At 40.7% G+C, this 26,256-nt stretch overlaps 1 protein-coding gene across 2 annotated transcripts in view; it reads right to left on the reverse strand.

Moving 5' to 3' along the window:
- LOC309714133 (sodium channel protein type 3 subunit alpha-like) overlaps positions 1 to 26,256 on the reverse strand; it is a 279,618-nt gene that overhangs the window by 9,428 nt on the left and 243,934 nt on the right. Inside the window, exons 26-31 of one of the 2 annotated variants that reach the window (XM_082546328.1) lie at positions 22,116 to 22,238; positions 14,523 to 14,798; positions 8,126 to 8,179; positions 7,618 to 7,755; positions 7,322 to 7,426; positions 3,384 to 3,654 (exon numbers count right to left, since the gene is read on the reverse strand). In XM_082546328.1, the coding sequence (XP_082402454.1) occupies positions 3,384 to 3,654; positions 7,322 to 7,426; positions 7,618 to 7,755; positions 8,126 to 8,179; positions 14,523 to 14,798; positions 22,116 to 22,238 (967 nt within the window). Of the gene's footprint in view, positions 1 to 3,383; positions 3,655 to 7,321; positions 7,427 to 7,613; positions 7,756 to 8,125; positions 8,180 to 14,522; positions 14,799 to 22,115; positions 22,239 to 26,256 lie in introns of both variants that reach the window. The other variant, XM_082546327.1, reaches the window with a different exon arrangement.

The following is a 26,256-nucleotide window of genomic DNA, read 5'->3' on the forward strand; positions in this document are numbered from 1 at the left end:
TGGGTTCAATTTGATTACAACAATCATGACACCGCTTATGTCTGACTTCAGTCAAGCCAGCTAATGTAAAGAAAGTCTGACTATGTTGAACACGCACCCTTCTGGTATCTGTGGGATGCACCAATACAGTTTCTGGACACAGGGTGCTAACTAAGCTTGCCAGTGTTAGCTGACAGCGTAGTACGTCATCCTGAAGCCTCAGTCACACAGGCCTATAGACTGTTCCCCAATGAGTTGGTGAGTGGTTGCTGGATACTGCAGCGTGTTATCTACCACAAGAAGGTTGTAGCACCAAAAACCTGTTTCTTATTGCTTTGGTTGCTCCAGGCTCCAACTTGTCAGCAGTTACTTACTAGGACTGGGCGATATATTGAGTTAAAAAAAAATGGATATATTTTTATTCGAGATATAAGATGTGACAATATTGTTTATATCGATATAGTCTATGTTACGTTATAATTATACTTGTGGAGCCGCAAGTTTGCCTCTCTTTCGTCCACTTTTGTCTCTATGCAACGTTACTCGGCCTCGCCTGTCCTTCACTGAACACAACTCCCCCATAGCTTCACCTGCAGGCAATGACAAGATGGACACGGCAAATCTCCGTTAACGAGTTACCGTGGATCGCCTTGTGCGTGGGGCTGGATGGCGTCAACGTGTTAGCGAGCTAACCGTGCTAATGAGCTAACCGTGCTAACGAGCTAACCGTGCTAACAAGCTAGCCCACAGGGGCTGCATGGCCTAAAATCCTTTCATTTTCTCACAAATCGACAGCACGCCTTATGTATGAATTCTGGTTGTGCTTACTGACCGTGAACCGATTTTATATGGTACACGGCGCTCAGCAATCTGTCAAAAAATGTTTTAGTATGACTTTGGTAAGCTACACTTGATGGATTGTTGGAGCATTACGGCTACTGTAGTCTGGAGCCTCACGGAGGCTGATAATTTATTTTTGAGTAATTTCTTCATGTACATCTACGCTGTATGTTAATAAAAGTGCCTGTGTGACATCTGGGACACAGCTTTGACTAAGAGCTCTCTTTTTGTTCTTACCTTATAGCTTAAAAAAAATTGAGATATATATCGTATATCGCCATCAAGCTAAAAAATATCGAGATATGAATTTTGGGTCATATCGCCCAGTCCTATTACTTACCAACCAACCAGCAACTAATGCTGAATAAATATCATATATATGTTTGTGACCAATGTCACTTGGTGAGACATTTCCTGCAACTACTGGCCAGCTTGTTGGGGAACACATATTTTTCCTTAGTGACCAGTGGTACCATGGAGTCATTGGCCAGTCCTTTACCATACATGACTGGGGCCTAATATGGTCACTTCTGGCTCTAAAGAGATGTCCATAAAGTGGAGTGATCATCATCCAGTCTTTGACATTAGATGGGCATGCCCATCGTTTATACACTATAATTTTAAAAGTGGTCATTCCATCTATCACATGGTCTTAGCTATTAGTCACTGGTTCTACCTGCAGTGCCTAATTTAGATAATTTTGGCTTAAATATAACAATTAATAAAAAGCAGTGATACTTGAAAAGGAACTGTTTTCTGATGTACCAAACTAAGAATTGATTACCTCCAGACTATTGAATTTTCTTTAATGTGTTGGCATTCCTGTGAGTTACATCATCTAAAAGCTCTCAGTTTGGCTCTCTCAGTGTTTATGTGGCAGGTCTGCTGTGATTACAACTTGACTAATTGGATCTGGAGAGCTGAGGCGTCTTTTCCCACTAACAGCAAGTCAAACGCTGTAATTCATCCGTCTTTTCCTTGTTATCGGAGAGGGAAACACACACACACACACACACACACACACACACACACACACACACAAATACTGTTTTCTTTCATTCACCTCCCTGTGTAAGTTATAGGTGATGGAAGGAAGGAGTGGAGGGAGTCGAGAGGGAATCACCATCACATCGTACATCAACTCAGCTTATGCCCTCCATCCTAACATCTCTCTCTCACACACACAGACGCAGAACAGACGCAATCATGTTTGATTTGTCTTCAGGGACCGCCCTGTGGCAGCTCCGATTGCTGCTGTTACCTTCACCTCCCCCATGCAGCCTCGCCTCAGCATGCACACTAACACACACACAGACACACACTTAATTACACACATACACCCAATCTTGTCAGGCGAACAGGAGCAGCAGCGCACGCGACGTATGAACACTGATAGCTGAATTAACTGCTTGGGATACTCTGTGCTGTCCCTGCAGACTGCCTGTCATGTGTGTTATTGTGTGTATGTGTGTGTGTGTGTGTAATTGTAACATGACCGCACAAGACCTTGGTGCAGGTTAAACATAAAGGCCAACCACATGGTCACTTTGGTGACAAATAACTGTCAGGCAGACGTCCCATTGTTTTCTGCTGCCACAGCTGATGGCTGACACACATGTGTACACATGCGGGGTATCATGAGCTCCACACACACACAAAGCCTTATGTCAGCTGTAAGTTATGTGAAACAGCAGTATATAAGTTTGACACATGTCATGTCTGATAATGAAGGAAAGCAAGATGATTTGTTTAATCTTTCCTTTCAGCTTGTATTTTGGTCAAAATGATTTTAAACTAAGTTTAGAACAAAAGAAGAACTTTGAAATACTGCCTCACAGTTTCAGTATTGTAGTTTAATCACCAGCAGTTTTAAAAAAAACCTTAAGAAAACATTTTAGTTTCCTAGAAACTATTTCCTTAAAGTTAGCTACGATGAATGAGCAGCTCTTTGTTGAGTACCGGTAATGTCAGAGGTAAGTGAAATGTCTCCTTAATTCAAAATTTCTTAGAAAAAAACTCTTAGAAGTTGATTCGTCAAAAATGTGACAGATTTTAGTCACTTTATTTTAGAGGAAACTTTGCACATCAGTCCTTCTGCTGCACCGCATTTAAAATAAAGTTGTCTTTATTTTGCTCCAGTTGGAGATCCTTATCTTTAAACCTTACCGATATCTAAACACGTAATAAAAGTTTTTTTTACCATGCTGTTAACTTACTTTTTAATGCTGTGAATCTGAGCATTTTCATAAAATAAAGCCTGCCTCAAGAGGCCATTATTGGAACTGCAATTATTATTTTTCAATAGATCAACACAATGTACAACTTTCTAGGAAGCTTTGGTTTATACTTTGATTTATGTCTGTGTTTGAAATACTCTGCACTCACAAGACACTGCTCTTTTTTTCTTTCTGTTATTAAAATGAACTGAATGTGCCTGTGCTTAACACTGCAGATTTTGTGTGAAACTAACCGCACCTGTGAGCACTGTTTATGGATTTGGGGACCATCTGCTTTTTACCCCGTTTAGTAAATCTGGCTCAAAATCTTTTTGAAGCCGAACTCACCCACGATGGAGAGAATGACCACCACGAAGTCGAAGATGTTCCAGCCAACGGTGAAGAAGTAGCAACGCAGCGCCATGATCTTGATCAGGCACTCGGCAGTGAAGATGATGATGAAGGCCAGGTTGATATTGTTCAGGATCTTCTCCATCTGAGGCGGCTGCTCGTCCGTCTCCACCATCATGGTGATCATGTTGAAGAGGATCAGCACCATGATGATGATGTCGAACGCTTGCTTCCCAACCAGGTCGAAGAAGAAGCCCTGCAGAGCGTTCTAAGAAGCAAGAATGTTCGGTTAGCCGATAAACCCCCATTTAGTGTTTCTGTCTTTGCTAAGCCACGTCAGGTTGTTTATAAGCCAGTCATTAAAGACGCCAATCAAAGTGCTGTACAGCAGACATTTACAGGCTTCGCTGCCACAAAGGCAGATGCAGAATTTTTTGCCACTTAATTCAACAACTTTCTGTCCAGACGAGAATAATCTGTTCTCTAATTTGAGACTTCAATTTTAATCTGACACTTTCATGCGCCGAGCTTCTTTAATATGCTGCACAGGGTTGTGACAGACGTTCATGCAAGGGACACCTTAGCCTTCAGTCACACTAAAGCAGGAAAAACTGGTAGCTGGAGAGTGATTGTATTCACTTTTTGGTTGCCCAAAAGTTTAGAGTTCTGAGAGGTTGCAGAAGAGAGAGGCAACCTGACTGGGATCCCTCTCAAAGAGCTCGGCGAAGGTTTGCAATTAATCGCCATCCTCTCAACAAGACAACCAGCCTGGCATGGTGACTCAGTCAGAGAGAGTGTGTGCCAGTGAGGTGAACATGAGGTCCGAAGGTTTGTCGCAGGTAATTTACTGCAAATGATGCTAAACGTAACAGCAAAAAGCACATCTTATTTTCATTTTATACTGCCACGTTTGTTTGTTGTACTTGTTAAGTTAATATTTTATTTCCATTTGATTTTCTTATTCTTTACCAGCTACTTTGTTCTCTCCCTTATAGAGACATTTAACTCTAACAAATTCTCGAGAATCTCATTTCTAATTGAGTAATTCTACTTTGGGGATTCTATTCTGTCTATTGTATTCTGAGAGTTATTCTGCTTTAATAAGTTATCGTATTATTCTGTTATTAGATGCTTTTCTTGCTGCTATAACAGGAAAGCGACCATTTAATTATTCAGTTTTAAGACGAATAATGGACTTTGAGAGGACATGGAACCTGCAGGCTGATTAATGATGCTGAGACGCTCCTGTAAGCTGAACCTGGACTGAAAAAGACCTTCAGATGAGGTGCGTTTTTAGATCTGAAGTCTGTTGGAGAGGGTCGATGACCCGATCTGGAGGGGGAGAGTTCAAGTGTCTCAGAGCGTGGTTCTTGGGACTGCTGACAGCTGCTGCTCAGCTGATGTAAATAAAACAGCCTGCGATTTAAAAGTGTACCAGCTCAGACATATACTCAGGGGGACGCCCATATTTGTGCTTATGTGTATCATGTATGTTTTTGAAACAAATCCTAAACTTGACTTATTGTTCTTATTGTGTTTACATGCACCAATAAGGAGTCTAACACCTTTCTACACTTACATTTCTACAAAAGTAAAGGACTGAAGGAATCTCTGTACGTGTGCATGGTTGGGGCGTGAGAACGTGGAGAATTTGTCATCCGTCGCCTTCTTTACTTTGATGTAAGTAAACAGCTGGAGCGTGACACAGCAGCAAGATTCATGCAGTTCTGCTGTAATGTGAGCAATGATGACCTTTGTGCAGGATAAACATCAAGACTGCCCGGATGGCCATCCTGCTGACAGATAACTGTCAGGCAGACATTAGATATATTAGCTCACTGCATAGTTTTATATTTTTATCTTTATGCTTCTCAGGCAAGTTACAAGAAACTCTACTATATGAATTTTATAAATATCAGAAGAAAATGTTTTAAAACTTGAATCTTAGTTTAAATTAATTAGAAGTTTACAAAATAGAAGTTTTTAGATTGCTTTTTAAACTCAACATCAACTGCTGTTGAGCCCCGGCCACAGTTTAGCTAATGATTAGTGATTAAAAAGAAAACCTTGACAAAAACACTTGATTTCATGTTGTTCAATTTCCACAAAAACTCTTTCTTTTCCTAGAAATGTAAGAGGTTAGATGTATAATACAAACATAATTACTGCATAGTTTGGTACTGATTACTTGAAATGGAAAGTGTGGTTGTGGCTACATTTATTATGCACCCACTAACGTAGCAGTTAACTGAAAAAAAAAAGGCTCATAAACTATCAGTTTCCTAGAAAGGCTCGTCTAAATTCTTGGAGCAGTAGAAGCTGATCTTCAGGTGAATTTTGAGGTACATACAGAGGTATACTATAGGTGTATATCATAACATCTCTTATCAGGTATAAAGGGCATGTTGTGCGTCACTGTGAAGTACACTCATATTAATGGTCCAGATCTTTTTAAGTAAACAGATTCTTCAGTGAGAGGCTGCTCTGTTTTCTGATATGCTGGTAAGTCAAACATTCCTCTGAAGGCCAGTCGATAAACTGAAGATGACATACATGTCTTACTACAGCTACATCTGTCATACACTTTCCCAACAACGCTTCCTGCACATTTCAGATGTTCACAGGACGTAATCTCTAATCTATTGAACAGTTGGGTTCATATGTTGTTTGCACAGTGGCACAATTTTTCTAATTTTGCTTAAAAAAACTCTTAAAAAAATGAAAATCTGAACTTGGATCACTATGATGTGATCCAAGTTCAGATTTCATTTTTTTAATACTTGGATGAAACTCCTTTGCATTTAATGACAGCCTGAAGTCTAGAAACTGTGACCATCACCAGAAGCTGTGGGTCTTTGTGGGTCTTAACTGGGCAAACATTGTCTCGAGTTGAGATCAGGAGACTGACTTTGCCATTTAAGAAGATCCCATTTCTGATTTCTCCTCAATTTCTCTTATCCTGAGAAACTGCCGTTTTTTCTCTTCCCATCATTCTGGGACAAATTCATCTTCGGTCTTTAGGTTTTTCTTTCTTTCTTTCTTGTCTCTTTCAGATGTTTTCTGTCGAAGCCTAATCAGACCTTGCTGAGTGTAACCAGTGGTTTGCATCTTTTATTATGTTTTTTTTTTTAAATTGAAGACTTTGATTATGGCTCTCGTACGTTCTTTAGAGTTTTCGTGATTCAGTTAGATGTTGTCAAATTGTTTTTCTTAACTAAGGAAAGAATTCTGTGATCATCCACTTCTCTTGTCCTTTAGGGCATTTTGGTACTGTTGAGCTGGTCAGTGCAGTCATCATTTTTAAGACTGTTTGTTGAGCCACTTTTAAAAGTTTGACTCGTCTTGCTTTGTCTTTCCAGCCTAACGATGGCATCGCTCACTTCCATCGACATCTTTCACGGCCTGATATTTAAATTTAAAGTGAAAAGCTATAAAATACAAACTTAACGCTTTGATACTTCACTGGCCACAGGACTGCTGGCCAGTCAATTATCCAGTTAATTCACACTGTGTGTGAAAATGTCTGTAATTCCTAATCAGTTAAAGCAACACTTTTGTGAAACCCCTCAAATTAAAGCTGAAAGAATCCACTGTGGTGGTGTACAGAGGAAAAGTGAAATCTAATAACTAACCTACCTATTGTGTTTGCAGTCAAATATTAATTGAAAAAAAGCAAAAGTGGTCAAAATTAATTTTAGATCATCATTGGAATGATTACATACATATTTAAAGGTAGTTTCCTCCATTCAGCTTCGACTTGATAATAAAAAACGCTTCTGTCCTTACAAAGTTAACTTTAACATACTTAATAAACTGTTAATTAAAACTGAGTGTTCAAAATCTGTTTGAACAGAAACAATACCAATGAAACCATTTCTGGACGTATCATGTAGAACTGAATCTGTTTTTAAGGTGGACGTGCTGTGTGTCGGTACCATCGGTCTGGGAATGGGCTTCTGAGGTTTTTTGGAGCCGAGTTTCTTCATGGCGTTGTAATACTTCTTCTGCTCCTCGGTCATGAAGATGTCCTGTCCTCCTAAGTAAACAAACCAAGCAACATCTATGTTATTTTATAAGACTTAAGGTTGCCATCTAATGTTCTTACAAAGAACCTGCAAACCTGTTAATATATATTCAGACGCTTTTGCTTTGATTTAAAATGCGAAGCTGTAGAAAGTAAACGTGCGTTTCCTGTGCCATGTGTGACGCTGGTGTCAGCCGTGGTACTTATCTTTCTCTTCTGCTGGTTGAAGTTGTCGATGATGACACCGATGAACAGGTTGAGGGTGAAGAAGGAGCCGAAGATGATGAAGATGACAAAGTACAGGTACATGTATAGATTGATCTCCTTGATAGGCTGCTCCTCCACCTGTTCAGGGAACACACGGATCTGTTTCTGAGTTTCAGTTTGACTGTATTCAATGTTTGTTCCACCTTTAATCCTGTTCACATCTGACATTTTAAAGACATTATCAGTTATTAACACGACATCATATCAATCTGTTTAGATTTCTTTTTCATTGAACTTTAATTTGACCCTTTTTTGTTTCCAGTCCTAATCGAGCGCCAACATCCACAGAAGAAAACTAAAGATGACGCTGAAGTGGCGAAACCTGCAGTTCCTCTAATGTCCAGAGGAGGTGCTAAAAGTGATGCTGAACTCACTTTGAATCTTACTCTATTCAGAACGTGAAAAGATTCAGAATCACGTGCACATTCAAAATGTTGTCGTTACTCACAGCTCTCGAGTCCACCGCTGCGTACATGATATCCATCCAGCCTTTGAACGTTGCCTTGAAACCAAACAAAATCACAGAAATAAGTTAACTGTTGTCACTTTAACCTTACCAACTGTAGCGAGACAGAACCACTGATTTCTTTAGTGTAGGGAGATGTACAACTTTCCCACTCCATAAGAGACAATTATTCAGTTCATGTTCATGCAAACTTGTGATCGAAGTACAAATTTTATTCAGTTTTTTGAGGACAGAAGGCTGATACCCACTGACCCGATGTATGTATGTTTGCATGTGAAAGACTTTAAGATGTCGAGACTTAAAAGTCCGAGATGACTCTCTGGGAGAGGCAAGAATAACTTAGCTGAACACTCAGGACTGAAACATGTTCGTTTACATCAGGGGTGCGGAACTCCAGGCCTCGAGGGCCGGTGTCCTGCAGGTTTTAGATCTCATCCTGGGTCAGCACACCTGAATCAAATGATTAGTTCATTACCAGGCCTCTGGAGAACTTCAAGACATGTTGAGGAGGTCATTTAGCCGTTTAAATCAGCTGTCTTGGATCAAAACCTGCAGGACACCGGCTCTCGGGGCCTGGAGTTTGACACCTGTGCTTTACATGAACCTGACATGAAGGGAAGACATCCAGTGATTGTCCTCGCTTTATGATCCAAAAGGAATGGGTGGTGGGAATCTGCGGCAGATGTTAGTGCATGTGCAAAATCAGGGAAGGGGGTGTCGGGGGTGTTTGGTCTCTTCAGCTGTAGAAGGCTGCATTTTTGATTTGGGATTTCAGGTTGAGCCGTTTGCACTGACTTCATGTTTTCAGTTTAGTAAAATCACAATTCGCAACACCTGCAGGCTACATGAGGCTACATGAGGCTACATGAGGCTACATGAGGCTACATGAGGCTACACTCAATGCTAATGTGCTAAACGGACCGCCTACTTTAAGCAGCCATTAGCTGCACAGACTGCAGCTTTAAATAAAATCTCTTCTCTACTTTTCAGATGCTTATCAATAGAAAAGAGAGAAAAAAAATCACAGCTCCTGTTCTTTCTGTTTCTGGGGATGTCAAGCGAGTTTCTCTGTTCCCACATCACCAAGGCGACGTTGTGCACATTTCCTCCACTCAAGAGAATAACTGAACAAAAAGGGTCTTGAAGCAAACCTCCTGCTTTATCAGAAAATTAGCAGAGAGCAGTACTGCTGCTGCGTTTTTCTCAATGAAGGATCAACAGGTCCATTTAGGGACTTCCGTCCTCGCCGAGAGAGGATGTGAGATGGAGGGAACAGAGAAGAAAGAAGGGAAACAGGATACTTTGGTCTGAGTGGGCACCTGCTGTCTGTCACATTTAGACCTGAAATCAGCTTGTCACCGCGGGTTACCACCTGTTGTTATTATGGGCTGTCAGTGAGAAGGGTTCACGCTGTAAAAGGATGTTAAAAAGTCAGCGATGACATTTACGGGTGGCTGCTGAACATTATTTTGTGTGGTTTTTGAAGCGCAGTGCTGAGTCTCCATAACTGAGCTGCTCCGTCATAAACAACGCCCGGTCAGAAGTAAATCCCACCACTGACAGCCAGCTGCGTAACACAGTCATCTTAAATTATCTTTTGGTCACTCCGTCTTTGATCCTAGTCGGGTGCCCAGACCACCTCAACTGGATCCGTTAGATGTGGAGGAGCAGGGGCTACTCAAATGGCTGAGCTCCTCACCCTGTGTCTAAGGGAGTGCCCAGCCACAGGTAGAAGGAGAGTCCTTTTTGGCCCTGGTATCTGTAACCTCTCTCTTTTGGTCACCACCCAGAGCTCGTGACTGTAGGTGAGGAAGCAACATAGATTGAGCGGTAAATGGAGAGCTTCGTGCTGAGTGCTGTTGGGTTATCTCCACAGTGACTTTGATGAGAAGCAGCACCTTCACTGACATCATGAGGAAGCGGTGCCAACCCATTATTTTGGGGAAGGTGATGGCGTGAAGTGACACTTTTCAGCTGTGCTAACTTGAATTTTAACAGGAGACCATTAAAAATCATACATATCGTATAATATTATTTATTGATGATTAACTGAGAGAACACACTGGATTCAGAATCTCAGTAAAGTGTCTGCATCACTTTTTGCAGTGTGGAGATATTTCCAGATGCTAATAGAAGGTTTGCCCCCACCAACTGTTGCCGCGCCGACCAGCCAAAAACAGAGATGTGCTGAGCAACTGGTTGCCAAGGCGACCGTACTCTGGCAACTCTTAAGTTCTGGGAGGCTGACGGTGAAAGCAGCAGCACGCCGTTCCACAACTTTTTTTATGGTCCTTTCGCCTCCTCCTCTGTGAAATCCACCACATTTCCCTCGACTCCAACCTCTCCGTCCTTTTATCTCCATCTTCGCCTTCTCTTTCACTGCTGTTTAAGTTTAATATTTCTAATTCTACGTGCACTTTTCCTCCCTCCATCTCTGCATTTCTCTCCCACTTGGCTGAAGTCGCTCTAAAAATAAAAGCCTCTCAGACGCTGATTGATTGGAGGCTCTCAGGACTCCCGTGGTGGGCGTCAGAGAGCGAGAACGAAGGAAAAAGGAGTGAGTGAAGTAAAGACAGAGAGAGAGAGAGAAGAAAATGAAGGTTTGCAAGGAAGGTGATGGAGAGATATAAAGGACGGAGGGGGAAATGGAGTTGTAGTTGCAGTATTTTGCCCTGTCCGTGTTGTGTTGAATAACAGAAGATGGAGAGACAGGAAGGAGGGACAGGCAAAGAAAGAAATGGAAAAGCAGAAAAGGAAAAGAGAGCGAAAGGATGAAGAGCAAGAAACTCATCGTAAATTCTTTTATATCATCATGTGAAGTTTGTCGTTCTAACTCTAATGCTCCAGGCAGACATGCCACTGCCAGTCTCTTTGTATCCTGAATATAATAAGTATAAAGGCTTTTCATTTCATATCTCATTATGTACCTGCGTTGGACTTTTAGTTACATGTGCAGTAAATCTTACAGTGTTGTTGAAAAGCTGGAGTAACAGCAACAGAACGTCATTTTTATCTAATTATGAAAACAAGCAAGTGACACGCAGCCGCAGACAGTTAACCCAGTGGTTTTCATGCTTAAACTGAACTAGGAGACATATTTATTTCATCAAATCAAATCTGTGCTGTATTTGACTTAAACGTGCGTCTCTGACATGTGGGCCAAATGATTTGCTCCACCACAAATCTCTGCAGCCTCCAGATATGGACCTTTTTTGCCTTATAAAAGTGGAAAATATTTATTGTGTCTAAACAATGAATTTGCAACAGTTGTTTAAATGTTTAGTGGTAAATACATTTTAAAGAATTGATTGGAACATTGTATGTGTCTGATGTGTGATTTGATCCTCACATATAATGATACGTGGTGTTAGGGCTGTTCGATATAACGATTATATCGGATGACGATATAAAAACATCGTTTCATTTTACGCTATCGTTTGTTTCGTGGTGTCGCAAAATAAACTGTTTACGGCAATATGTTTTCATGGTTCTGATGGTCACTGTAGTGGCTATATTCATTTCTTAAAGTTCTCTCTTTCTCTTATATTTAATATAACCACACTACGGACGGATAAGCACCTGTTTTTATGTGTTGACGTTAGCAACAACGACGGTAACAGCATCGCGTGTCCGCTCATTTATGTGCCACATAAACCTTTCACAATAAAGCTCAAGATCCTGTTGAGACTTTTCAAAATAAACTGAATCACGTGAAAGAGCAGATTATTTACGGATGAGAAGTAAAAAAAGAGCCGTCAGGTGCTAAAAAATAAATCTTAGACTCAAACGTTAGAACAGGCTTTCCCCGCAGCACGCCGTGTAATAAATACTCACAAAGAAAACGGCGTCCGTTACAACTTATGTCTAAAAATGTATCGTTTCATGCATCAGTTAAAACATTCGACTCCAGCTACATGGCGCCCAGCTGGAAACACTTCCCGCAAGTCGAGCTGCCCGCGATTCACAGAATTTACAGAAAATGTTACGTTTTTGTGATTTATATCGTTATCGGACGATATAATTCTTATATCGGGATATGAGATTTTGGTCATATCGCACAGCCCTACGTGGTGTCACAAACAATGGCAGTAAGAAATATAGTGAAATAGCTCTATAAAAATATTTTTACTTTGACCTCGGTTGATGTCAGCCAAATTTGAATCCATTGTTAAGAGTCCACTCTACATCCCCCCACAGTTTTATCAGAATTCATTCAACTGGTCCCTCTTTTGACCAATAGTTAAATAATGTAAAATCAAGTTTAGTTCTTGAGAAGCTGACCTATGTGGTTAGGAAAAGATCACTAGAATTTTTCATACATTTGGAAGATGTTTCTGGACAGCCCGTTCTCACTCCCGAGGCGTAACAACCTGATGATTTGTCACGTCCCGCAGCGTTCCTGAGGAATGCGAAAGGCGACCTTCGGCGTTGTTATGGTACATGCCAGGTTATGGGTGAAATACAGTCAAATGACACGGTTCAGCCATGTATTGCAGCCCATGTATTGTTGGTTGCCCAGAAGCGTAACATGTTGACGATTTGTCACCTAGCGTAATATATTACGCCTCGGGAGTGAGGACGTGTTGTTCTGGAGCTATTAAAGACTGGGGAAGTTGAGGAACTGGAGGGAGAGCGGGGTAATGAAAATATGTAACTAAATTTGGGAATGTATAAAGTAACCTCTACTGTTTTTATTGTATTTTATTTTATATATATATATATATATATTTAATTTTTTAAGTATAATTTTTTTAATTTGTTTTTGTTTTTTGAGTGTCTTGTGTTTTTATTGCTTTCTTACTGCCATATGTTTAAAGTGTTTGATGTTTATGAAACCAAAATTCAATAAATATATGTTTACAAAAAAGAATTCATTCAATGGTTTTCCACTGATCATGTTTACAGACAGAGTGAGGTGCATGCATGAAAACGCTGCCAACAACAAAACCTGTTCGTTGGAAATAACTAATCAAAAATATGTGACTCTAAATAAATTCATGTCCGGAAACACAGATGAAGATTAACGGCTGTGACTGACCGTGAGAGGTATTATTTTTTTAATAATAACCTCCCAACAGATTTTCAATTATTTTTCCCATCAGTACCTCCCAGTTATTCACAGCTTATGTGTTACTTATTCAAATTGCAGTTTGTGTACCTGCCACTTACTGTAGGCAATGTGAGGTTTAAAACTGCTCTCATAAATGACAGAGAAGACAGAAGGCTGTGGAACGACAGCAACGTTAACAGGACAAAGAGAGGCAGGCAGAGTGGACAAGTGGAAAAGACAAAAGCAAGAGCAATGAAGGACAGGTGTGGGAGGAAAATTAAGGCGACAAATTGATGAAACGAAAAGACGAGATCAAGAGAGAGAGAGAGGGACGGGAGAAGCGGAAAAGTCAATCCTCCTACGGCATGTGGAGGAGACTCTCAGCTTTAATTTGTTTTGAAGGAGAGGATTTTTCACTTTGTGCCTCGATTTCTTCACTCGAACCTCTTTGTTTCCCTCAAAGCTTCACACAGGCGCCGCAATGACAGAATTTTGTTCTTCGTTTTCATCTGCGGCTCTGCCTCGTGATCCTGTTTCAGTGTGTGTGTGCTAGTGATTGTTTTGCACAGCTGCACTGAGATCTGTAGGGGGTAGAACTTCCCAGGGAACGCGTCTTCAAACAGGACATATAAAAAGAGTAAAAGAACCGCGGCTGGCGTGGCGAGTCTGAAAACATCCTACACATTTCCTGTCGTGTCACTCTCTCCAGGTCTCTGGGTCTGAATGCATTTTTTGAAAACACAAAGTAGGCAAGGAAAGCTGCGACCCACGCCATAAATAAAGCACTGGGGGTGCTTTTAGGTGTCTAATAACAACTTAAAAGTGACCTTTGTGAAAGGTCACATAATGAATCATGACTCACTGTGCAGCAAAACCCCAAGCTGGCATCTCTCTTTGCCAACTGTGAAAATGGCTTTTAAAAAAAGTGCTCCAACTTTTTCTCTCTACAGAGCACAGAAGCACAGGCAGCGGTGGGAAATGTGGGAAACTTCCATTCTGGCCTCATTATGCATGATAAGTCTGTGCATATTCACCGTGCATCATAATTATCTGGCTACCTTATTAAATTAATGCAAACGTGAAAATGTTGGCCAAAGAGCCGCTACTAGAAGCTTTCTTTTATTTAACTAACCAGGATCTGTGTGTACATCTGTATTTTTATACCTTAGTAAAAGAGAGAACCTTGGCACACGTTTGACCAGTAAAAACTGAAAATAAATCTTTCATGGAAACCAAAGAAATCTAAGTACAAATTTGAAAAGCCAAAAACAAAAAAAGTGGAGATCATAAAAGTCTCTGATTCCAATAAGTAAACATAAAGTATCTTACCACTTGTAGCAGGGCCAGGTACCCGGCACCCACGTTGTCAAAGTTGACCTTGACTTTGCTCCAGTAGTGCGTCGAGGTGTCGTTGTGGGTCTCGCACTGCGACTTATTGGTGATTGCAGAAGCGTCGTAGACTTGGCCCGTGCTGTTGACGCAGCGGCCAAACTTCCCGGCAAAAAGGTTGACGCCCATGATGCTGAAGATGAGCCAGAAGATGAGACAGACCAGCAGCACGTTCATGATGGAGGGAATCGCGCCGATCAGAGCGTTGACCACCACCTGCACGGAAACCAGCATTCATACGTACAGACAAACCATTTACATGTGGTCTCTAGTTACAGTAAATGTTAAGGTTTCAGTGTGTTGCTGATCAGGTGGTGGCGGAGCAAACCAAAATCAACATGCTCAAACAGATGGATGAACCCAGAAACTGATCAGAGACCAGAGTTAGACCAGACAACATCAGTGTTGCCAACAATGAATGACCACCTGACCAACACATTAATTTTAACAACACAGCACGCCATGCAGTTGGATGATAGACAGTATAAAAGATGGACATGTAAACTGTGAGTCACCCATTGGTTCATCAAGTCCTGTTTTGAACCCTCAAGATGAGCACTGGCATTTTAAAACTGGTGACAAGTGATTGGTGTATCTGACTGTGAAAGTGTATAATCCTCCTTTGTGACACTTTTCATGGACCAAAATGTACAAAACCGACTTCATTTCCCCCCAATATGACTACAGATGAGCGACCAAGCCTATAAACTCTAGGGGTGCAACGATACACAAAATTCATGGTTCGATTCGATACTTTGGTGTCATGGTTCAATATTTTTTTGATACAAAAAAATGTTCATGCCTTTTTAATTTGTCATTTATTAAAATTATAAATATATATTTTAGCTCAAAAATACAGTTTTTAAATTTAATGTTGCTGAAACAAGAAAATAATAATAATAAAAAAATCTATCTGATGGAGAAATCAGTCATCTTTGGAAAAGAGAGTTTATTACAGAGAAATGTCTCTTTCCAAAATAAAAGCTCTACTATACGCTTCTTCTGGGCTATATTCTCAGCAGCATATTAAACATATCAGGTCCCCATAAGGAGAATCCTGTGCTAACGGCTGTCTAAATGACTCGGGTAAAGTTTGTAGCATGCGTGCTTGTTGTTTTTGTCTGCTTCCACTTGTCTTTGCACTAGGATGATGTCGCTGTGAATGTGCAGTCATATTCGTTGTGTTCCCACTAGTGCTGTCAGCGTTAATCTCGTTAAAATGACGTTAACGCCATAACGCGGCAAAACTCCCTTAACGAGTTACCGCTGGACGGCGTCAACACGTTAACGAGCTAACTGCGCTAACGCACTAGTTCCCACCAATTGAGCATTGCGTGGCACATCCGACATACTGTTTTACTTTTGTCCATGACTCGCTTACCTTCAGGGTCATACGTCACATGAAAACCAAGATAGTTCCAAACGCCAGATCTGAATGAGGGTGGGGGAGGTTCAATTTGCCATGTTGCAAGGAGAGCTTAACTTCTGTCTTGCTAGCTTGCGCTGTGCTCAGTAGATCTGCACTCGACAGTCCAGCCTAGGCGGAGTAGTCGAACGCAGATCCACTGAGCTCTCAGCACAGCCAGCATCGTCAGAAGAAAAGTTGCTAAAATAAATAAAATTTTTTGTATTGTTCGATACATATGCGTACCGAACCGAAAGCACTGCATCGAACGGTTCAATACCGATACAAGTATTGTTGCACCCCTAATAAACTCATCAGGAAAGTGTTTATTTGCTTCACTTTGTGGACTCGGAGGCTACGTCCATCTTCTTTATTGTCTTTCAGTCGGATGTGACAGAGGAAAAAAGTGACAGTTTAAATTCGACGTTGGGTCGAGAAAAGGCTGCAGAGTTGTAAATCACTACGGTAACCATCGGTTGCTTTATTAAAGTATATTTCGTGACCAGTTGGTGAGTTGTTGCTTGCTGTTGCTAAGTGGAATTGGTCAGAAAGAGGTATACAGTGCTTTTCTTGGTCTTCTATGTGGAAGATCCTGACTCGCTGAAACTAACAGATGTACCACAAAATGAAACCGTTCACCTTTGAAGGCAAATGATTATCCCTTTGCAGTAAAGCTGGCATTTTTCATGATTGTGCAACCGATTTCATACAGTAACAGCCAGCAACTTCCAGCAACCATTCCCCAACCAGTCTGAGAATACTCATTTTTCACAAGCAACCTGATGCTGACAGCAGATCGCCAGCCTGTGAAACTGAGGCCTAATATGGGAGAGAACACAGTTTCTAAATACATACAGTATTTAATTAATGTGACATTATTTTACTAGTTAATCATTTGTGTTTTTAATTGTATGTCTTCATTTTTTTTTCAAGAAACTGACATTTTTCAACACTTAAAAATGTGAATTTCTTGAGTAGATTCATCCGACATGTTTATGTTGATTTACACTCTGGAATTATTTGCTAGCATTTCTTTACAACCTTAAAATCCCAACTTCTTTAAGTTACATTTAAGTGTGGCATTGAACGTCCTAATTCATTTTGGAGTTTTAAAATCAGACAGTGGATCTATACATAATGTTCACAGAGGTTTATGTGACGCAAACCCGACTTGAAGGTACTTGAAGTTTGTTTTATTTAAGGGTTGCATACAGATACTATGCAGTTCAGTGCAGGTTAAAGTGGTTAGTTTGCAGTGTTCTGACAAAGATTACAGTGATGCAGTATCGGGCTGCTTATATCTAGGGTTGTTACTAGGTTACATCAAATCTAGCAGACATTAATTTATATTTAAGTTGATGATGCTGATTAGATTCACCCGCTAAATTCTGCCTTTGACCTTACAGTGTCCACTGGTTTGAAACCAGCCATGCAGCTCGTGTGCCTTGTTTAGGTTGAATCCTGTACGTCATGATTTGATTTATTTTATCAGCCTTTTATAAAAAAGGAAAGGCAGTGTGAACTCACATGACTGTTTTCGCCAATTACTTGATGAGTCCTGACATGCAAGAAGTAGAAAATTCTGCTCCCATGTGAAATAAATGCAGTGCCATTAATCACTCGGTTCTCCTTCATTATGTGATTTTTATTTTTCTGAGAAATCCACCGTCCTGCTTCCTATTGTTGCAGATCTATAGATGGCGGTGAGTCAGCTTGTGTGTTTGGTCGTCCTCATCTGCACTCACAAAGCACATTTACGTCTTGTGTTTTTTTTATACCCAGAATGCCTTGCTGAGTAAGCAATGTGATGCTGAGTGCTGAGCATTTTTAAATTTAACACAGAAAATCATCTGTTTAGTCTTCCAGAGAGCGAGTCTGTCTCCTGCAAACCCCAAGCTGCTGTTTGATGAACCGAAGAGTTCAAGTATTCTTTAGGTTTAATAAAAAAACAATTATGTTATGTGTTAAATAATTGTTATGTTAACCCCAAAATTAATTCCATGTTTTTAAACATTATAAGGCCACATATTCTCTTGTGAGAGCTTTGATACATAAAAGCTTTCCTCGTAAATTCCCACCATTCACATTGCCCATTTACTTAGTTTTGTAAGTTTTATGTTTGTTTTTCATGTTTTGAAATATATTTCTACACAAAAGAATTGAAATCAAAATTGTGAGAATGATTTTCTATGAACCAAATATAGTTTTGTGTTTTCTAAATTTGTCATTAAAGTCTGACGTTAGTCTTTTTGCAGGACAGGGGCGTGGTTTCCAAATATTTACCCACAGCTACGGCTAATATTTGAATGTAAGTGAAAGGAGTGTGCTGTCAGGAACATTCGTCCTCATTTCAGGAGACTGTGTTTGCAGGACACAGACTCTGTGCTATTCACAGTAATACTGGTGACAGAAACACAAACAGTAACTTGATATTTGTCTCCTGCTCACAAAGGCTGATGGACATAAGTTAATATGAAAGAGAAATCAGAAAAAATACACATCAAATTCACAGGAGGCAATAAAACAACACAGCAAAAAGAAAGAAAGAACTAAATTCAAAAGAAGATGAACCCGTCAGAGAGCAGGAAGCAGAGAGTAAAGTTTAATATGAAGTGACAGATAAGAAATGATAGGATGACACACGGTGAGAAAACACTGAGGGGATGTTCATTACAAACACACCTGGGCACAAACATGTCCTCACTTCAGTTAGTTGATTTATCTTCCTTTATATCTAAATAATTCAGTTCAGTCAGTAATTCTAGAATTTTCCAGAGAACAGATTAGCTGTGTTACACTAATAAAAACTGCTGTAATAATACATTTACTTTACAGTAATTTGCTGTTATGTGTGAATTACAGGCGAATGATGTAAATATCTTCCGTGAAAAAATATTTTTAGAAAGCTACTGTATTACACATTCTTTTTGTAAATTTAAATGTTTAAGTTTAATTTATTAATTCAGAAGCATTAACTGTGATCTGTTTATGGAGAAGTACTAAACTGCAAAAACAGTTTATACAATAAATTATAGATTTTTACTATTGCTTTTACTGTAATTTAACTTATTGATAGATCAGTTACTTTTTTCTATTTGAATCATATATTACCGTATTTTCACGACCATAAGGCGCACTTAAAAGGCTTAGATTTTCTTCAAAAAGTGCGGCGCGCCCTATAGCGCAGTGCGCCCTATGTGTTGTAAGGAGGACGTAGTAGAGAACACCATGAGAACGTTAAAGGGTGAAGTGTGGGCGTTGATCGTATATACCGGGACAATCGCACATACCTGTATAAAAGAACAGGTATGTGCATTATGCAGGACATCGTTGTTTTAACAACCCTGAAAATGGCAAAGAGACACGCTTACGAAGCACAGTTTAAACTGAAGGCCATCAGCTACGCGGAGGAACATGGAAATCGAGCAGCGGCGAGAGAATTTAAGATAAACGAATCGATGGTTCGCAAATGGAGGAAGCTGGAAAACAAGCTCCGGCAGGTCAAGAAAACGCAGCTGAGTTTCCGTGGACATAAGGCGAGGTGGCCCGAGTTGGAGGAAAGACTCGAGCGGTGGATCATCGAGCAAAGAGCGAGCGGGAGAAGCGTTTCGACGGTCACCATTCGGCTAAAAGCAGTTTCACTAGCTGAAGAGATGAACGTTGAACATTTCCAAGGAGGTCCGTCCTGGTGCTTTCGTTTTATGAAACGGTGCCATTTTTCCATCCGGACCAGGACTACGATAGCGCAGCAACTTCCAGCGGATTATAAGGAAAAGCTGGCCATCTTCCGCTCCTACTGCAGCAAACACATCGGCGACAAAAACATCCAGCCCAGCCACATCACAAACATGGACGAGGTCCCGCTCACTTTTGACATCCCGGTGAGTCACACTGTGGAGAAGAAGGGGACCAGCACGGTAGCGATACGCACAACGGGGTATGAAAAGTCTTCTTTTACTGTTGTGCTTGGCTGCCATGCTAATGGACAGAAACTGCCGCCTATGGTGATTTTTAAGCGAAAGACTTTGCCTAAAGAGAAGTTTCCAGCAGGAATCATCATTAAGGCAAATGAAAAGGGCTGGATGGATGAGGAAATGATGAAAAAGTGGCTGAGGGAGGTGTATGTAAGGAGACCAGGTGGTTTTTTCCACGCATCACCATCGCTCTTAATCTGTGACTCTATGCGTGCCCATCTCACAGCCGATGTGAAAAAACTTGTGAAGCAAATGAACTGTGAGCTTGCTGTCATTCCGGGAGGCCTGACAAAGGAACTCCAGCCGCTGGACATCGGTGTGAACCGCCCGTTCAAAGTAAGGCTGCGAGCGGCCTGGGAGCGATGGATGACCGATGGAGACCACAGTTTCACTAAGAGTGGAAGGCAGCGCCGGGCGAGTTACGCCACAATTTGCCAATGGATTGTAGATGCTTGGGCTAACATGTCTGCTGGCACTGTTGTTCGAGCTTTCGCAAAAGCCGGCATCGTTTCCGAGGAGCCGCACGGCACGGAAAGTGACTCTGACAGTGAAGAAAGTGAACCTGGCATGTTTGATGTAGATTTAGCGCAGCTGTTCAATTCAGACACAGAGGATGAGGACTTCGATGGGTTTGATTGATGATAAAAATGTGAGTACCAAACTCAGTTTTGCTCCTGCTTTATTTTAAATACGTACACTTGTATGCTTGTGTGTTGTTGATGATGACGATTATTGGTAATAAAAATGTGAGTAAGGTACCGAACTCAGGTTTGCTCCCGCTTTATTTTTAAATACGCATACGGTACTTGTATGCGCCCTATGGTCCAGTGCGCCTTATGTGTGTGTTAAATACAGTAAGGGCACACATAACTGAGACTGCGCCTTTTAACACAGTGCGCCTTATGGTCGTGAAAATACGGTAATAAATCTAAATTTTGAGCCATCGGGCAGCCTGCACAAACTGTTAACTAAGTTGCCCTTCTTTTTTTCTTCTGATTTGTAGATCAATAATATGCAGCGGTATGAATCCCTGATGCGTTTTCCATTGTTGATCCGTTTTTCTCACCAATCAGAAAGCAGTACACAGTCATGTAAAAGTACATCCTTACTACCTCCATAGGACTTAAAAGAAGCCACATGCTGCTGATGAAATACACTTGATTAATTGATGATCATCAGTGTGAGCTCCTCCATAAAAGTGTGTATGAGTTAACACAATGCCACAATCCTCCCAGATGGGAATTTTTCGGCAAATAATTGCAATTTTTGGACACTCGCACTTTATGTAGTCCAGCGTTGATTGTCTGTTATATGTAGCACCATGGTCCCGGAGGAACACTGTCTCGTTTCACTGTGTACTGTACCACCGCACAAGGTTGAAATGACAATAAAGCCACTTTACTTGAAAATCAACCCAAGGTCAGACCGTGCAATGCTGCACTGTCCACTTTCTGTTGTAACAAAATAAATTTCCCATGTGTGGGATTAATAAAGGTTATTTCATCTTATCTTAAAGAAACTGCAAAACCCCCAAGAGCTTCACCTTCTGCTTCTACATCTTCAACTCTACAGGCCTCAGTAAGCATGTTAAATGTTAAAGTCCATTACAGCACATCAGAAAAACACTGAACTCCACCTGAACAAACCACAAGACTTCTGGATTTCCAATGGACAGATGAGATGAAAGTGGACAATAATCCCAAGCACGGCAGAAAATCTACAACAAATACCTTCATGTATACACACACACACACACACACATATATATATATATATATATATGTATACACACACACAAACACACACACACACATACACACACACATATATATATATATATATTCTCTTATATCTCTTTTATTTTGAAATTTGTATTTATCGTCTATTTTAAATGCCAATGCCTATGTTATTGAAAAATTGCTAATTTGTTGATCATTATAAATTTAACACACTTTTTTTTGTATATTTAATGTGAACTATGTAATTGCAAAGAAAATATATGTAGAGGAGAAGCTCTTTTTTTACCCAAGATCTTTTACTTTTTCCTGTTTTTAGTGATAAATTAAAGCATAAGTGCACTAAATCCTTTGACATTCAGCTGGACTCTCGACATTGATGCCCAGATGTGTTTGCTTTGATAATACTGACTCTTACCCTCATGCCTTCAAATCTGGAGAGGGCTCTGAGGGGCCGCAGGGCCCGCAGCGTCCGCAGGGATTTGATGGCTGCTAAGTCTGAATAACCCAATGTGTTGGCTACCAAACTGACCAATGAGACCTGGAGGAGAGAGAGAGAGAGGACAGAAAAAGATAGGGACAGGAATATAGAGACAGAAGAAGGAGGAAGGGAAAGAAAAGAGAAGCAGGACAGTTAACTTCTATTCTAATGAAGGGAAAGTGAGAGAAAGTTCTGATCCAGGAGACGAAGCTGCAGTTGAATGATGATGCCTGAAAAAGGAAGGGTGATGGTTTGTGATCACTGAGTTCATGACGAAGGACTCACTGCTACAATTTTTTTTATCATTGTTGAAACCTTTCTCAGGTGAAGCTGCAAGCAGACAAGGAAATGGTTATTTTACAGACTCTTCTAGGAAGCCAGCACAAAGAACCGGAGAAATGAGAAAGAATAAATGTGTTTATTGATTGGTCGAGTGAGTCCTGAGTGATCCATGGCTTTTAAAACAAGACAATAAAGCAGACTGTTTTGTGACACTTTGATAAGCCACTGAGTGCTTATAGAGATGGATGTGCAGATCACTGAACGACTGCTTTAAACAGCTTCAGGGTTTATGTTTAGCTGTAAAAGGGATGGTTAGGTGTTAAACATACTACCTGTATCCACAACAGTCTGAGATATCACCTCTGATTAAAGCCAGGATGGCATCACCTCCCAATCAAACCCAGAAACATTTAAAGCCACGACACATATGATTTCCAGCACCGAGCAGCAGGTCTCAGGTCGGTCGAGCTGCAGGTGAACGCAGCTCATTCTTACCCTGATACCAGCGAAGCGGGACACAGCCCGGAGAGGACGGAGAGCTCTTAATGTCCTCAGCACACGCATGGTGGTGATGTGGTCCACTGAGATGTACTGAGCCATCAGACCCAACACTGAGATCTACAGGGTTCGGTTACACAGTAAACAACAACATTTCTACACATAAATACAAAGTAGCTTCAGACTGTGCAAAGAACAAAAACATGATCGAAATAAAGGGGACGTCCTCTGCTTTTCTGTCATTTATAATTTAATAAGTAATGAGGTCGCAGCCCATGCTGTGAGCAGATAAGCTCCATCCACCAGCTATTTAAATCTTCAGTTTAAGATGGGCATCCAATCAGGAGAAAGTTGGCTTAAAGGGAGGGGCAGAAGCTTAAACAACTTGTTTCCAACTGAAGATGAGCTGACAGGCTGCAATCAACCAACAACGTCTGGGGTTGGAAAACTTGCAGATCCACTAATGTCCTCAAGTGGACATTACTGGAACTTTTCCATTTTTCTATACAGTGTATGTGTGCTACAACAGCACCAGTAAGACAAATAAGGATGAATTTGAACTAGGAATCATGCAAAGCTACTTCAGAGAATCCAAGAAGATATTCGAAATGCAGAGCAGGAACTTAGCAGAAAAGGTTCCCGTGAAAAAGTAACAGACATTTTAGCATTTCTTAAATTCTTACTCTGTTATTTTTTGTTTTTTCTTACTATTTTTCCCTAATTAATTTCAGTTTAAGTTCACAATTCTTAATTTCTGTGTTAAGCTATGAGCCAATAAATAGCTACACTTACTTCTTACATTTCAAAATAAAAGCTTCTTAGAAAGAGAAAACTTTTTATTCAAGCAGTTTCTTTCAAAATAATGATAAAGCAACACAGCAGAGATAACTAAGTAATTTGCAAATAAAAAAATCTAAAGAAGCTAAAACTTTCTTTTGATTACTTTATATCATCTTCTGCTGCTTTTCTGCCCTCTAGTGCTCAAAAATGAAATCCTGAAGCTTTAAGCATGTCTCTCTCTTTCTCCATTTCCGATTGTGTTAATAAAACTCTGTTTCTTGTCTCATCTTTGCTTGGTTAGTTCGGTGACTCAAGATTTCTACCTCTCGTTCCCCTTCAGGCCACTACAGTCAGATAAAAACGTCAGTGTCATTTATGAAGACGGCTAGGCGGAAAACACCCGGAGTGAGAGAGACGGGGGAGTGGGTCGATTTCCGACTCAGTGCATGCATATGTATGGTGTGCATCATAAACTTTGTGTGCCACTTGCCCAGAACACTGGAAGAAAGTGTGAGCGTCTAAACATACACATCTCTGAGTGTGTGTGTGTGTGTGTATAGGTTCAAAAGCCACGGCTGATTATTTGTCCGGAGGCTGTTTGAACTTCTTTCTCGCTCTCTCTCTCTGTGCCTCTCTTTGTCGCTCAGTGTCTCTCACTCTTTTATTTATAGTGGGAAGTTGCTGCACTAAGACAACAACTGTGACACTGCTGACAGTGAGAAATACTGAATCATTCTCTTCTTATACATAAACTGCACATTTAACATAGACCTTGAATTTACACAGCAAGGGTAAAAAATAGATATGAAGTGTGATTAAAGAGTTCAGACAGCAGGTCCATCACAAGAAACCCTTCCCTGATTTAAATTTGGCAATCTCCTCTTCAAAGTCATCCTCTCAGGAATGCCCAAGAAGCTCCCAGCACCGCTGCTATTTTTAGATCTCTTCCAGGACGTCTCTGACATTATAGTTTCCACATTTGTGGTTCGCTTGGGTCCCTGTGACGTGACTCACTCACTGTCCATTGACGAGTTTGAATGCGAGAGTCTGAGCGGACGTGAAACATACCTGCCTGATTTTTGTGCCCATGCAAAAAAACGCGCACCAACTACAAATGTGCCCAGGCACCGAACCTAAAAGAAGTATTACTGAGGAATGATCACTCGGCCATCGAGTCTCCAGCTGTACGTGTCCACAACAGAGTATAATCCAAGCTCGCTACTGTGCACTCTGTGATTTTACTGTGAAAACCTGCATAGAAACTGACCTGAATTGTGTAAGGAAGCTCGTAGTGATGAGAGCTGAGATTTCGGCTACAACCAAACCTGTGCAACAGAATTTGTCCAAAGGAGAGGAGTCACACTGTTGGAATGCATCATAGAGGTACAACGGGACAGAATGAGAGATCTAAAAATAGATGTTGTACTGAAAGTCATCCTGAGGTTCACAAGACGATGATCTTGAACAGTCAAACCCAGGAAAGATGTTTGAAACCCTGATGTTAAGTCCCTGGAACATCTGCAGAAACTGAACTACAGACAGATTGACGTCCAGGAAACATTAAACATTAAATAAACACCTCAAACTGACAGTGAGTTTTTATCTCCGACATCGCAACAACATTTATTCTGGAGCTTTCTTCCAACCATGACGAGACGTAGAGAGAACACGTCCTGATGGTTATTGAATTTCAAAATGTTTGCTGGGACTTTAAATCAGGGGCCCGATTTTTAGAGGTCAGTCTCTGGAACTTTTTGATCACACTCTTACTTTTGCATCACAGCATTCATAGTGTTTCCCAAGTTGTAGACTAACAGGGACAAAATACCATCTATGACAACACAATGGATACATGCAGTCAGTAAAATACTCAGATTACTTTTGTCTGTACAAAATACTTATTATACTTATTTTTTCTTCATCACAGTTTGCTGTCTGTCAAAATTAGGGATGGGTATCGTTTAGGTTTTATCCGATACCGGTGCCAAACCGGTACTTTTGAAACGGTGCCGGTGCTTAAAGAATGGAGAACAGAAACTTTGTCCAAAAACCTCTCATGTTCAGCTGTTTTTTGTAAAAAGATAACAATGTTAGCCTTTTCTGCAGCTATGGGGCATATATGGTATCACTCTTAGCTGGAAGCAGTGCTTAAACAATGGAAAAAACACAAACTTTGTCCTAAACCTCTCATGTTTAACTGTTTTCCACTTTTTCTTTGGTCATTTTAGCCTTTTTGGCCAGGGTGAAGGGAGTATCTGCCATCAAACAAGAAGACAGCCGCATGTAGCTATGATGATGTTTGCTAGTTCACCTTACCTGCATTAATGTAATAACCTGGTTAGCCTACTCAACGTAAATTACACACGAACAACATTAAGCTACTCACGCAGAGAAGAACGGCTGCTGCTGCATCATCATCCTCATCATTTCTGCTACACTGGCAGGGCTAGGGGCCAGGACTCTCCTCTTCGGATGTTGGGATGTTGCTAACTCCGGGTCTGATAACAGGCACCACACC

This window comes from Aulonocara stuartgranti (assembly GCF_965226115.1).
Source record: "Aulonocara stuartgranti genome assembly, chromosome: 9".
Taxonomy (NCBI): Eukaryota; Metazoa; Chordata; class Actinopteri; order Cichliformes; family Cichlidae; genus Aulonocara; species Aulonocara stuartgranti.